Below are 13,586 nucleotides of genomic sequence, written 5' to 3' on the forward strand. Positions count from 1 at the left end.
ATGAGATCGACAAAACATTCCACGTGAGGCTCCAGGTGGCTGGATCAGAATGGAGAGGCAAGTCATAACAGGAAGCTTCCAAGTAGATGTGTCGCATCTGGTTTCAGATTACCTGTTGCTCTCTTAGTACCTTCTCCAGATTCATTTGCATGAACATTGCAGTGGAGGGATAGTCTCCTAGGCCAGAGATATAATTTGATTATAATTTGATAGTTACATAATTTGATTTGAATTTTCCCCAAGGAGAAAGGGAAATCAACATTTGTTGAGCCTCTGTCACGTACTCTACATTCTGCCCTAACACTACTGTCCTCCGAATTTACAGTCACCATCAAATCCATTGTCCGAAGTAGAGTTCACTTTGAGAGTAAAGGGACAACAGGTATACACTGAGGCTGTCCTGGGCAAATTGGGATGAATGTTGCCCTAGCTATTATCCAACAGCCCGCTGAGTTGTCTGTGGTTTTACCAGCATTTTGGAGACACGGGAACCAAGGCTCAGAGAAGCCTTTTAACCAAGGTCACCCAGTTAATGAGAGTCATGGCAGAGGCAGGATTCAAACCTGGATGTGTCTGACTCCAAAGTCTGAGCATTGCTAACTTAGTTCCTGATTTCATCGGCAATAATGCTCCACCCTGATCATCACTTGCCATGGCTTGACAGGCTCTCTTCTAGACAGACACTGTGATGGTCCCAGCTGGAAGTCTGTCTCAACACAGATAATAAGATGTGTGATAACTGTGCCCCTGCCAGCAGTGACAGGAAGCCAGCTGTTCCGGGAACCCTTGGCCACGATGCACTTGGGGTGACTTAGATGCTGCATGTGTGCTGCCCAAAGACCCCAGGTTTGCTTGCTTACCAGTTAGAACCCATCAGATGAGGCCACAGGGGATGGCCAGTTAAGATACCTATGGGAGGAGGATTCTAATGGATCCAGGGCTCACAAAAGCCACAGCCTCTAACCTTGGGGTTAGAGGAAGTAATAAGTGAACGGGAATCAAAGGGACACGGATCCAGGGGTAGACTTTAGAGCAAAGGCCAGAGAAGCTTGCAACTTGAGACAGTGTGGCAGGGAAATGGGGAGGGATTTGGGGTTAACCAAAGGCCCAGGTAAACCGTCAGCCACCAGGGGGTCACTGGAATAGGAGAGGGGTGGGGCAGGATAGCAAAAAATGGGCTCTGCATTTGTTTTGTTTTTGTTTTTGTTTTTTACCTGTTTTGTTTCTCTGTTCCATTCCTCCTGGGGTGGGTGCTGAGGGGGTCCATCTGATCTCAGTGAGGTCATCCTGCATCTGTGCATGGTTCACCAAAGGTTCTGTGATTCAAACCACGAGTTTGTGAGCCTCACTCTGCCGACCCAAATTGCTGTGTGGTCTTGGGGAACAAGGACGGGGTCTCTGAAGGCCAGAGCGGTGGGTTCTTGGAGGCCGGAAGTGCACAACCGAGTTGTGTGTTTTTTTTTTTTTTAATTTAGTTTAAAAAATGCTATTAATACCAAAATGCTTTCTCTTTGTGATAAATTCAGAATGTGACAGACAAGGCTGAAATCTGTTTTGCCCACAACCCCCAAACTAGGTTTTTTTCCCCTCTTCCTCACATATAATCATTACATTAAGTAAATTTTGGGTATATCCTTCCAGATTCTTATCTAGATATTTAAATTCATACACGACTTTGTGGAAAATTTGTTGTTGTTGTTTGTCTTTTTTTTAATTTTATTTTTAATTTTTAAAAATTTACATCCAAATTAGTTGGCATAGTGTGCAACAATGATTTCAGGAGTAGATTCCTTAATGCCCCTTACCCATTTAGCCCATCCCCCCTCCCACAACCCCTTCAGTAACCCTCAGTTTGTTCTCCATTTATGAGTCTCTTCTGTTTTGTCCCCCTCCCTGTTTTTATATTATTTTTGCTTCCATTCACACGTGTTCATCTGTTTTGTGTCTTAAAGTCCTCATAGGAGTGAAGTCATATGATTTTTGTCTTTCTCTGACTGACTAATTTCACTTAGCATAATATCCTCCAGTTCCATCCACGTAGTTGCAAATGGCAAGATTTCATTCTTTTTGATTGCCGAGTCATACTCCATTATATATATACATACATATATATACATACATACACACACATACATACACACACATAGACCACATCTTCTTTATCCATTCATCCATCGATGGACATTTGGGCTCTTTGCATACTTTGGCTATTGTTGATAGTGCTGCTATAAGCATGGGGGTGCATGTGTGCCTTCAAAACAGCACACCTGGGGGCGCCTGGGTGGCGCAGTCGGTTAAGCGTCCGACTTCAGCCAGGTCACGATCTCGCGGTCTGTGGGTTCGAGCCCCGCGTCGGGCTCTGGGCTGATGGCTCAGAGCCTGGAGCCTGTTTCCGATTCTGTGTCTCCCTCTCTCTCTGCCCCTCCCCCGTTCATGCTCTGTCTCTCTCTGTCCCAAAAATAAATAAAAAACGTTGGAAAAAAATTTAAAAAAAAAAAAATTAAAAAAAAAAAAACAAAAAACAGCACACCTGTATCCCGTGGATAAGTGCCTAGTAGTGCAATTGCTGGGTCGTGGTTGTTTTTTTTTTTTAAGTTTTTATTTTAATTCCAGTCAGCTAACATACAGTGTAGTATTATTAGGTTCTGGCATATGATATAGTGACTCAACACTTCCATACATCACCTGGTGCTCATCAGAAAATGTATTTTATTGTGCTTCTCCCTTGAAGATTTGGAGGGCCCTGTCTTTCAAATCCTTTTATTTTGCCGTAATCTCAAAATGACAGAAAAGTTGTGAGACTAGTACAAGGAACATCTGTATACTCTTTACCTGATTAGCCAGTCGTTTATATCTTGCCCCATTTGGTTTATCATTCTAGTAAATATTTTTTATCAATGTACATATTTTTTTCTGAACCATCTGAGAGTAAGTTGGAGTCATGGTTCCCTTGGCCCTAAATATCTGAGTGTGTATTTCCTAGGAACGAAAGCATCCTCTTACATGGGCATATGGTACTGTTATCCAAACCAGGAAATATAACATTGACCCAATGCTATTATGTAACTCACAGCAGAGATCCACCTTTCCGCAACTGAACCACTGGTGGGCACAGACGTTTTTCTTAAAAAAAAAAAAAGAAGCTTTACACTGTGATCATCTCTCTTCACCTTGCCATTTTGTTCAACGTGTTAACGCATATAGTTAGTTCATATTATTAACCTGTGCACAGGATTTCACAGTATGACTGTGCTATGGATTATCTATGCTTCCCCTGTGGAGGGGCATTCAGTATTTCCTCCTCTGTGCTGTCATCATAGTGGACAGTACTTTCAAGAACTGTTGTAAGGGTACACAGGGAGGACAAGTGAGGACTCATAATGTTGAAGGAAGTGCCTTTTAAAGGAGTTGATGAAGAGAAGCTCCTGCTTATCTCCCACAGTGTGAGATAGAGGCTTTAAAGCAACACAATTATTCAGACTTTTCCAATAGAGAGTTGTATTTTGGGTGGGGGGAGGGTCAGGGGAAAGAGTAGGAAAGTTCTTGGTTGAAGAACAATTCTTAGGAAAATAGTTAACAGTAGTGCTGTTTTTTTATGGACTCAGCACTGTCTTAGGTAGCTTCCACCAGAATGCAGAAGGCCTCCTTTGCTCTGAAGACCCTTTGATGGAAACAGCCAGACCTTCCCTCCCCACCCCCCACCCCCCGCCGACCTGCTTCATGTCCAAGACGAGCAGTGTTCTCTGGATCAGGACACTTTTCTTCTGTACATTTAGCAAACTTCCACCAGGGGGGAAGGTTGCTATTTCTGCTTTGTGTGAAGTATTTTGTACCATCTGGGCTGGCTGGATATCAACAAAGATAGTAAAGAAACATTTATCAAGAAAAATCAAAGTCAGTCTCGCCAAGTGTGGTCTAGAGAGATTTGCTTCCTCAATACATTGTGGCTGGGAAACAGGACTCTACTTTGAAAAGCTTCAGGAGGGACAGGCCTCTGGCTGTTAGCCCGCAGCTACTGTCAACAGCTCATGATATGGTGGTTTTAGTAGTTAGGGCTCTTGAGATGTGAATGCCACAGCCCCAGAATCAGTTCCACTCCATTCTTTTCCACAGAGAGTTCTGACCTTTTCAGTAGAGGATCAACCCAAAAGGACGCAAGGGAAAGAAAGGATCTATGAGGTCTGGGGAAGAGGTACAGTCATATCACTATCACAGATGTTGGGTTCGGCAGAAGTAGATACCCAAGGAGAGGTCATTCTTAAACTGTTAACTGTGAGATCGGCTCAAGAATACAGCACACACTTGTTCTGTAAAGAGCTGTGAAGTTGTAAACTTACAATAGAAGAACATTCTGGCGATGGTCCTTTGGTGTCAGTTCATGAAACAGAGAGTGAGGGACAGGGGTGTTGGCCTTGGAAGAGAGAAGAGAAGTGAGCTGTTCGCACTTGCATATGTATTGCCGATCAACCAGACAGACAAGTTTCTGGTGCTTCACGGCGTCTCAGATCAGATTTTTATGCAGCTCCCTATGTGATAGATGCGGCATTACAAGATCCCAGCCTGGAAACTGGTGTATGCTATTTTCCCTGGAAGGCTCCATAAATGAGAAGAAGTAACAGTTGGAGATTATATTCGTTGGGGAAAATGCATGGGGATCTGAAGAAATTATATCCTCTAGAAAAGCTTTACTTCCTGTGTGCTCTATGGACCACCCGCAGCAGCATCACCTGGGAACGTGTTGGAAAAACAAATGAGCAGCTCTCACTCCAGACTCACTCAATCAGAATCCATCTGTAGGAGTGGGTCTCGGGGATATGTGTCTCACAAGCCCTGTGGGTGACTCTTCTGCACACTAAGGTTTGAGCAGCACTCTGGAGAGGTTCACGTGGAAAGCTCAGATGCATCTTTCGCAAAGAAAAAGCTCCAGAAGTGGTGCTGTTTGATATCAGTCCATTTGGAAATAGTTAAGTCTTCATAATAAAAATGGACAAATACAATAAGAGAAGACACTGAATATGAGGCATGATAACACTAAAATAGCAGTACAATAGGTGGCATTTATTGACCATTCCTTGGGTGCCAGGTTTTTTGCTAAATGTGTATATTCTGCATCCGATTGAATGGTTCTGAAATGTAAAGTAGCTTCTAGGCAAGACCCTGACATACTGTAGCCTGTATCCACCACACTATGTGACCTGGCTACCGACTCGTTAGCAATCAGCTATACTTTGAATACATTTGTTTTTCTATATTCCTTGGGGACAGGATCGACATCTGATGTTGTCCCTGTGTCCCCGTGTCCCCAGTGCCTAGCAGAATTCTTAATGCCTCGTGGGGACCTGCTTATCGACCTTCACTGAGTCGAAGTCAAAGAGGAAAAGTTCTTGCTTTGGGTGCAAGAATGAGGTACAACCTGCATGAGGATGAGATGGAGTGAGAATTCAGCCTGTGGATAAGTGGAAGCAAAGGCCATATGCTGGAGTGCAGAAATGCATCCGTGCAGAATAACTTACAGCTTGTGTCCTGGGGCCCTTTGTCACTCCCCCGGAAGTCCTCCCAGCCCCCTTTCCATCTCATTTATTCGGTCCTAACCCATTACTAGCGATATACTCTTAGACAAGTCAGATGTCATTACCTCCACTCACACCAGCAATGGTCTGCGGCTTGGTTGTAGGAAAATAAAGGAAAGATCTTTGAATTTAAGTAGTGCTGGGTTTTTTGTTTGTTTGTGTTTTTTGTTTCCAGATAAATAAAATGGAAAGAAAGAGGCACAAGCAAGCGAGTTTTGGGTGTTTCCAAGAGAGTGATTATAATGCACTATGAACTCTAGGCTGGGGGTGAATTAAGTAAAGGCAAGAGGAAATAGGGAGGAGAAACTAGGCTAAGTATATATTGGCTCAGGGGCGCCTGGGTGACTCAGCTGGTTGAGTGAGCAGCTTGATTTCTGCTCAGTCCTGATCCCAGGGTTGTGGGATTGAACAACCTGAGAATGAACATTGCTGAGCATGGAGCTTGCTTATGATTCTCTCTCTTCCACTGCTCTCTCTCTCTTAAAACAAATTAAAAATAATATTGGCTCAACAGACTGGTGGTATAAGACTTGTTGCAGTGGAGTACTAGGGTTAATGAAGTGGAAAAACAGGAAGGAGCATAGGATTGCAGGGTACACAAAACAGAGACTGGGAAAGTGGTGTAATTTCTGGGATGATAAACTTCAGGGAGGAGGTGACTGTAATAGGGTAGAAGCAAAGGTGATAAGAGATGAGGAGGTGCTCTATCCCCTACTTTCCAATATTCTGTTTCTATTATATTATTGCACTTACAGAACACTTAGGAAAAAATGTCGAATAATAGCTGTGGTAATGAATGTCTGTCTCATTCCAGACTTTAATGGGGCTGCATTTATCATTAACTATGGAGCTATTATTGCAGATAGCCTTTATCATGTGAAGAAAATTTCCTGCTATCTCTGGCTAATTGCAGTGATCCTATGGTTTGCTCCTTTGACCTATACATATAATGAAAAAAATTTTAATAATAGATTTTTCTAAGATTGAACCATCTTTGCATTCCTGGTAGGAGTCATTCTATATTAGCCTTCTGTTACATTGCTTGATTCAATCTGCTAATATAATACTTTGGATTTTTCTATCATAAGTCAGATGGTTGGCACTGTATCCTTAAGATCTGCACAACTCCCATTTTCCTGTCTCCTTCTCTTGGCTACCTACATTACTGACTTTCAAATTGACTCCTAGCTAACCTCTTCCTGTTTCTGTAAGTTGATGTCTTACTCCACCTCGTCCTTCCTGTCGCTAGTTGCGTCTACACTACTGACCCTCTGAATCCTTTCTTCTTTAAGCTGGTCTTACAGCCTCCTTTACTCAGGGTGTTCTTCATTGAGGGTGAAGTCTACCTGTAATGCTGTGATATTTTTCCAGCCTTCTCTCTGGGCTGTCTGGGGATGACAGGTGCACCTTGGTTTGGAGGGCAACTCTTTCTTTTTTAGCTTTTGCTTTTTGAATCCAGGTAAAATTCATGTAACATAAAATTAACCGTTAACCATTTTTTAAAAGTTTATTTATTTATTTTGAGAGAGAGAGAGAGAGAGAGAGAGCAAGTGAGCATGAGCAGGGGAGGGGCAGAGAGAGAAAAAGAGGGAGAGAGAGAATCCCAAGCAGGCTCTGCATCATCAGTGCAGAGCCTGATACAGGGCTCAATCTCGTGAACTATGAGACCGTGACCTGAGCTGAAATCAAGAGTCAGATGCTTAACTAACTGAGCCACCCGGTGTCCCATCATTAACCATTTTAAAGCGTATAGTTCAGTGGCATTTAGTACATTCACGGGGCTGTATAACCACCACCTGTATCTAGTTTCAAGAAACTTTATCACTAGTAAAGGAAACCCCTCACCCATTAAATAGTCAATTCCCATTCCCCCTACCCACCAGCTCCTGGCAGACACTGGTCTGCTTTCTGTATCTGTGGATTTACCTGTTCTGGATTATTTCCTATAAATGCAACCATACAACTTGTGACCTTTTAGGGCAGAGTACACAGATGTTCATAGCTTCACTACTCACCATAGCCAAAAAGTGGAAACAATCTAAATGTTCAACCAATGAATGGATAAACAAAATTTGATCTATCCGCACAAGGGGATGATCTTCAGCCATGAATTAAGTACTGAAACATGTTACAACATGGATGAACCTTGAAAACATGCTCCATGAAAGAAGCCAATCTCTCTTGTTGGCTTTGTGGAAAGCAAGCTTAGAGAACGTACAACTAATCTCGGAGGCACAGTGGGTAGAGCAGTAGGAAAGTCAGAAATCAGTTTGGAACCGATATGGAGCAGAGCCCGCATCTTACCAGTTTATCTCACTTTGTATGCTTCTTAGCTATTGATGTTGATAAGTTACACCTCCCAGTAAGTAAGTGTGATGCTAAGGACTCTTCCGGACGTTCTACAACCCTCACTGGTTGATGCAAAAACATTTTGGGGCTATTAGTGCTGAAACTGCTTTTTCTGTTTCCAGTAAGAGATGCTAAAAACCTTGTACCTATGGACCCCAATGGCTTGTCAGACCCTTATGTGAAACTGAAACTGATTCCTGACCCCAAGAGCGAGAGCAAGCAGAAGACCAAAACCATCAAATGCTCCCTCAACCCCGAGTGGAATGAGACATTCAGATTGTGAGTTAAAATTATTACGCCCAGCGCGGGTGGTGGAGGTTGGCCTGTGGGCCACCTGAGATCGGGGAGTGCCTCTCCTAGCTTCCATTTCATTCCTCCCTTCCCTCCTTCCCTCTCTCCCTCTCCCCCGCCTCCCTTCTCTTCCTCCCCCTCCATATGCATTTTTGCATTGCAAGCCAAGTAAAAATTGGAACTTATTTTTTTTAATAGAGTTGAGAATGTCTGTGGTGTGGGGAGTGGGTGGGATAGAAAATAGTGTGATGTGTTGCTAGGTGAAGGCAAGTTGTGGGAGAAGTGGTCTCTGTGAACAGCGGGACATAACCCATAGGGTGTGGAGATAACCCCTCTAGGACTCAGTTTGTAGATATGCATGTGCTGAGGCTGAAGCCTGCTGGGAGTTCTCTGCCAGCTTCCATGGAGGGTCTTCCCTGGCTAGTGCTCCAAGAACCTGGGGCCACTTTTTGATGCATTTGGGCCCACGAGTGTTAGTTACGTGAACCGATATTTATTGAACATATCGTGGTTATAAAAAGCACGATATTCAGTGATCTAACTCCATTGGCAGTTTCATCCCCAATAACCAATGGTGCTTGAGGAGGCTAAAGAATGTGGCCAGAGTCCCCCCAGAAGATATGGGGTTGAGGGGGATTCGGCTTCCAACAGTCTGACTCGCCGGGACTGTGGGCCCAAAGCATGACTGCTTGTGGGAACGGCCATCCCCTCGCTCCTCTCTCAGGGCAAAACTGGGGGCCCATCTCAGCCTCATTCAAGGACGCGCCTCAGAACCATTGGCCCTGACCAGCACCAACGAGACTTTTTCCTCTGTGCACGTCCTCAGCCTCACGCGAACTCACGCGTGTGCAAACACTCGCGCAATTATATAATTGATATCCGCATTTCTTAGCGTGACTGTGGCAGCAGGGTTTCCTGAACACCACGAGCTCTATTAAGACATAAGGCAGCAGGAGTAGCTAGAACTGTTTCTGTCAGAGCTGGCCTAGGTCCTCTGCTCGGTTAAGCCACAGCCTGGCAAACTGGCAAAGCCTCTCCCTCCCTGGGGACCTCGTCTGGGATTGGAAACAGAATACGTTTCTTGCAACATCTTGTACTCTTTAAAAATTCCTACCTTCGGGGGCCTTGTCCTCTTAAACATTTCATCTGCTCGCAAAATCACTGTGACCTCCTCTGACTTCTCTCTTCTTTCCCTTTGCAGCCAACTGAAAGAATCGGACAAAGACAGAAGGCTGTCTGTAGAGATTTGGGATTGGGATCTGACCAGCAGGAACGACTTCATGGGATCTTTGTCGTTTGGGATTTCCGAACTGCAGAAAGCCGGTGTTGATGGCTGGTAAGGGGGATTTTGCTTTGAAAGCTACCACACAGCTTGTTCCATCGAACGTGGGGACAATGTTTTCCTTTTCCTCCTAAAATGAAATACGAAGGCAGAGTCACAGAGTGATGGCTGGTAGATTGGACCTACCTCACATATATGTTTTATTTGGTCCTCGTGCTTAAAAAAAAAAAAAAAAAAAAAATCACTCGCTAGTATTTTCAAAATCAGAACACTTTCCATAGAAGTCTGGACTTCTGGCTTGCAAAACCAGAAATACCTGGACGACTGGGCCTAGAAGGCAACGGTTGAGAACAGGTGAGTCGTTAATGCCCCCTCCAGACAGGACACGGATTTTCTGTTTGCTATAGTCTTCACTATTCTATTGTTTTCTGTCTGTCCTACTTGACGCAGTTCTATGTCTTGGCTGGCCCCATGGGTGCTAACGTGGCTCTCATGATATACCCTAAAGATATTTGCAATCCACTGTCAGATTCTGGTTTCGTAAGAAGATACTACTCCATTGGGCCCGCCTACCAAGCCTGGCCACAGAGGTACTGGGAAGAGGCTGTAATGGTCTCTTTTGTTCCCTTCTTGTGGCAAAAAAAATCCTTGCTCCCATATTCCCAGCAAAGAGGCTGGGTAAGCCCCCTGGGCAACAGTTTCTCTATCATCTGAGGAAAGGAGTCAGAATACGTAGTCTAACCTGGCACCATAGCTTTGGGCAAAGCAGGGGTTAGTGGATGCTCTTATCTCTTTAAGAGAAATGGTCTCCTTTCTGAATGCCTTCATTCAGGGCTTTTTCAGTTACAAGTGCAAGAAAATAAGAATCCAACTGGTGTAGCAAGAAAGAGAATGTAGCATCTGGACTCCACTCTCTTCCCATTGTTCACCTTACAACTTCCATGTCTGTCCTCCTTATTGTAGACTTTTATCCAAATAGATACTGAGTCTCTATTCCATTTGGGTCACTAGAGATCCGTCAGGTATAAGACAAACATGCCCTCATGGAGCTTAGCTTCCGGAAGGGAAGAGGAAATGTCAGGAATAACTAGTAATCAATTATTAATGATTGTGAAGGAGGACAGAAGCTAAGTGTGTATAAAAGTAAGAATAGGAGGGGCGCCTGGGTGGCTCAGTCGGTTGGGCATCCGACTTCAGCTCAGGTCATGATCTCACGGTTGGTGGGTTTGAGCCCCGCGTTGGGCTCTGTGCTGACAGCTCAGAGCCGGGACCCTGCTTCGGATTCTGTGTCTCCTCCTCTCTCTGCCCTCCCAGGCTCATGCTGTGTCTCACTCTGTCTCTCAATAATAAAATAAACGTAAAAAAATTTTTTTTAAAAGAATAGTAGTAATAAGGTGTGTTCAAGCACAGCTCACAAATGGTTAACAACATTCATTCTCAAAAAATAGATAATGAGCATTTGTCACAGTTTTCCTTAGCTCACAAACTGGAAGCCAGGAAGATGAATGGCTGATTCTGAAGGTTTGAGAAGCTGATCCTGGTATGCCAGGAGACACAGGAATGCTGACATAACGTTGCTAAATTAGTGGTGACACTAGCTGGTAACCAGGGCAATGAAATCACAACCATGGAGGGCATCCGTCTACCGGACTGGAAGAACTTCTTTTTTATATATATTTTTAAGATTTTGTTTTATTTTTTTAGGTCTATTTATTTATTTTAGGGGGTGGGTAGAGGGGTAGAGAGAGAGGGAGAGCACTTGAGCTGCAGAGGGGCAGAGAGAGGGCAAGAGAGAATCCCAAGCAGGCTCCAGACTCAGGACAGAGCCCAATGTGGGGCTCGATCTCACAGACTGAGATCATGACCCGAGCCCAAATCAAGAGTTGGACACTTAGCCGACTGAGCCACCGAGGCGCTCACAACCCAGAGAGATGAAGAGTTGCATGCTCGTCCGACTGAGCCAGCCAGGCGCTCCAGACTGGAAAAAACTTCTAGAAGTTAGTGTCTATCTTTGCAGAGTTGGGAGGCCATCTGGGTCCTATTTGACTGTGGCTTATAAGTAACAAGACTAAATAATAGCAACACTTGGGGCGCCTGGGTGGCTCAGTCGGTTAAGCGTCCGACTTCGGCTCAGGTCATGATCTCGAGGTTCGTGAGTTCAAGCCCCGCGTCGGGCTCTGTGCTGACAGCTCAGAGCCTGGAGCCTGCTTCGGATTCTGTGTCTCCCTCTTTCTCAGTCCCTCCCCTGTTGATGCTCTGTCTCTGTCTCAAAAATAAATAAACGTTAAAAAAATTTTTTTAAAATAGTAACAACTAATAAGTAGAAGTGAGGAAGGAGAATTAATTAGAAAATACTCTCACGTGACAGTGAAAGATCACACTGCCATCTTTTTGCCATTTTCCCAAGTTTAACGAAGGTGCGGAAATCCTCAGCAAAATACTTGCAAACCAAATCCAATAATCCATTAAAAAAATCATTCACGATAATCAAGGGGCATATACCCCAGGGATGCCAGGGTAGTTCAGTATTCGCAAATCAATCAGTGTGATGCATCACATCGACAAGAGAAATGATAAAACTCACAGGATCATAGATGCAAAAAAAAAAAAAAAAAAAAAAAAAGCATCTGACAAAGTAACAACCTCCATTCATGACAAAAACATGGGTAATTTTTCTTAGCATGTGGATGATCTGACTTTGCATGCTGCCATTGTCACTACTGACAGATTGCATGTTCCTTTCTCTTTAAGTCAGGAGTAAAGAGGTTAAAGAGAAAGGATGCACAACCCTACGGGGTCTAAGTGAGACAGGAGAGAGAATATAATAATAATAATTACAAGAACAATAGCTACCACTTATCGACTTGTACTGGATGCCAGACTCTGTGCTGATCACTTTCCAGGTGTCCTGAAGTCATACACAGGTACCCATAATAGCTTCTTTATTTTCTGTAATGCACCCAGACTTTTCTTACGTGGTTCTGTGACCTCCTGGTGGCGAGGAGAAGGGGACCATCCTGCATATGGCGCCTTCTGTGGCTTCACTGCCACGAAGCGGCCGATCCTACCTGGTCCCTGAACCTGTGCCCGCTGAGGCAGGACGGGTCCTTTCCCTGGCTTTGGAGCATCATCTCTGTCTCCTGCACGGGGACCCAGAGTGCCGTCTGGTTTCTCCCTGTTTCCCTGGCCTGCTGCTCCTGTGACGTTTGGCCCTCCACGTAGGTCTGTGTCCAGGGCTCAGGGAGAAGGTGGGGCAGAGCCCCTCTGCTTTTACCCTCTCCTTGCTCTCTTCTCGTGGTTCTTCAGGCCCACAGGGCAGGGCTCTCTCCCACAGGTGCCACTCCTTCCTTGGTCCCATGCCTGCCCCCATCGACCCCCTGGAAACAGACAGCAGAGCACAGGGAGGACAGAAGGACCAAGTCCAAACTATCCCCGCATGTACACCTCATCATCCTTCAACTGTCCCACCAGTTCTGGGTGCATCGTCGTTCCTGGGATCAGAGTAGTCGAGCAATGTGTGAAGGGACACACAGCTTGTAAGTGACGCGCTTGAGTTTGGGCCCAGGTCTTTACGATGCCAGGGCCTAAGCTCACGCACACCACATTCCACCTGCTGGGACGGGGATTGGCAGAGGCTTAGAGGGTAGATGGGTGGGTTTGGACCCTGGGTCTCCTAAGGGGATGGATGCTTTGTGACTTCAGGTGTATCACGTCACCTCTCTGTACTATAGCCTTCTCAGCAGTTATGATTCCATCCATCAGAGATCATTCCAGCCCCGCTCATGCCCCTTCTAGGAGAATCGTGAAGCCGACGAAATTAGAGGAGGGAACTTTTGCTAAATAAAATCTCCTTTGGGATTTTTGCAAATAAATGTCCTCTTCAGATTCAGGGCCAACACATCTATGCTGGTGTCTTGGCTGTAAATGTATCAAATTCTAGAAATTCGCATTCTTGTCCCCATGTGATCTTGGGTGAGTTACATCTGGTCTCGGAGACTCAGTTTCCCCATCTGGCGGGGACTGAGCTCTCCCCGCTCTTCTGTTGCGTGGCGATTGGAGACCACGTGACAGATACAGAACAGCGGCAGCTGTGA

General features: G+C 44.9%; 1 protein-coding gene across 2 annotated transcripts in view; it reads left to right on the forward strand.

The window, feature by feature from the left end:
- Window positions 1–13,586, forward strand: part of PRKCB (protein kinase C beta) — a 340,854-nt gene that overhangs the window by 225,257 nt on the left and 102,011 nt on the right. For both annotated transcript variants that reach the window (XM_030300793.1, XM_030300792.1), the window contains exons 6-7: window positions 8,042–8,198; window positions 9,412–9,546. In XM_030300793.1, coding sequence (XP_030156653.1) covers window positions 8,042–8,198; window positions 9,412–9,546 — 292 coding nt within the window. The remainder of the gene's footprint in view (window positions 1–8,041; window positions 8,199–9,411; window positions 9,547–13,586) is intronic.

This window comes from Lynx canadensis, chromosome E3, assembly GCF_007474595.2.
Source record: "Lynx canadensis isolate LIC74 chromosome E3, mLynCan4.pri.v2, whole genome shotgun sequence".
Classification (NCBI taxonomy): Eukaryota; Metazoa; Chordata; class Mammalia; order Carnivora; family Felidae; genus Lynx; species Lynx canadensis.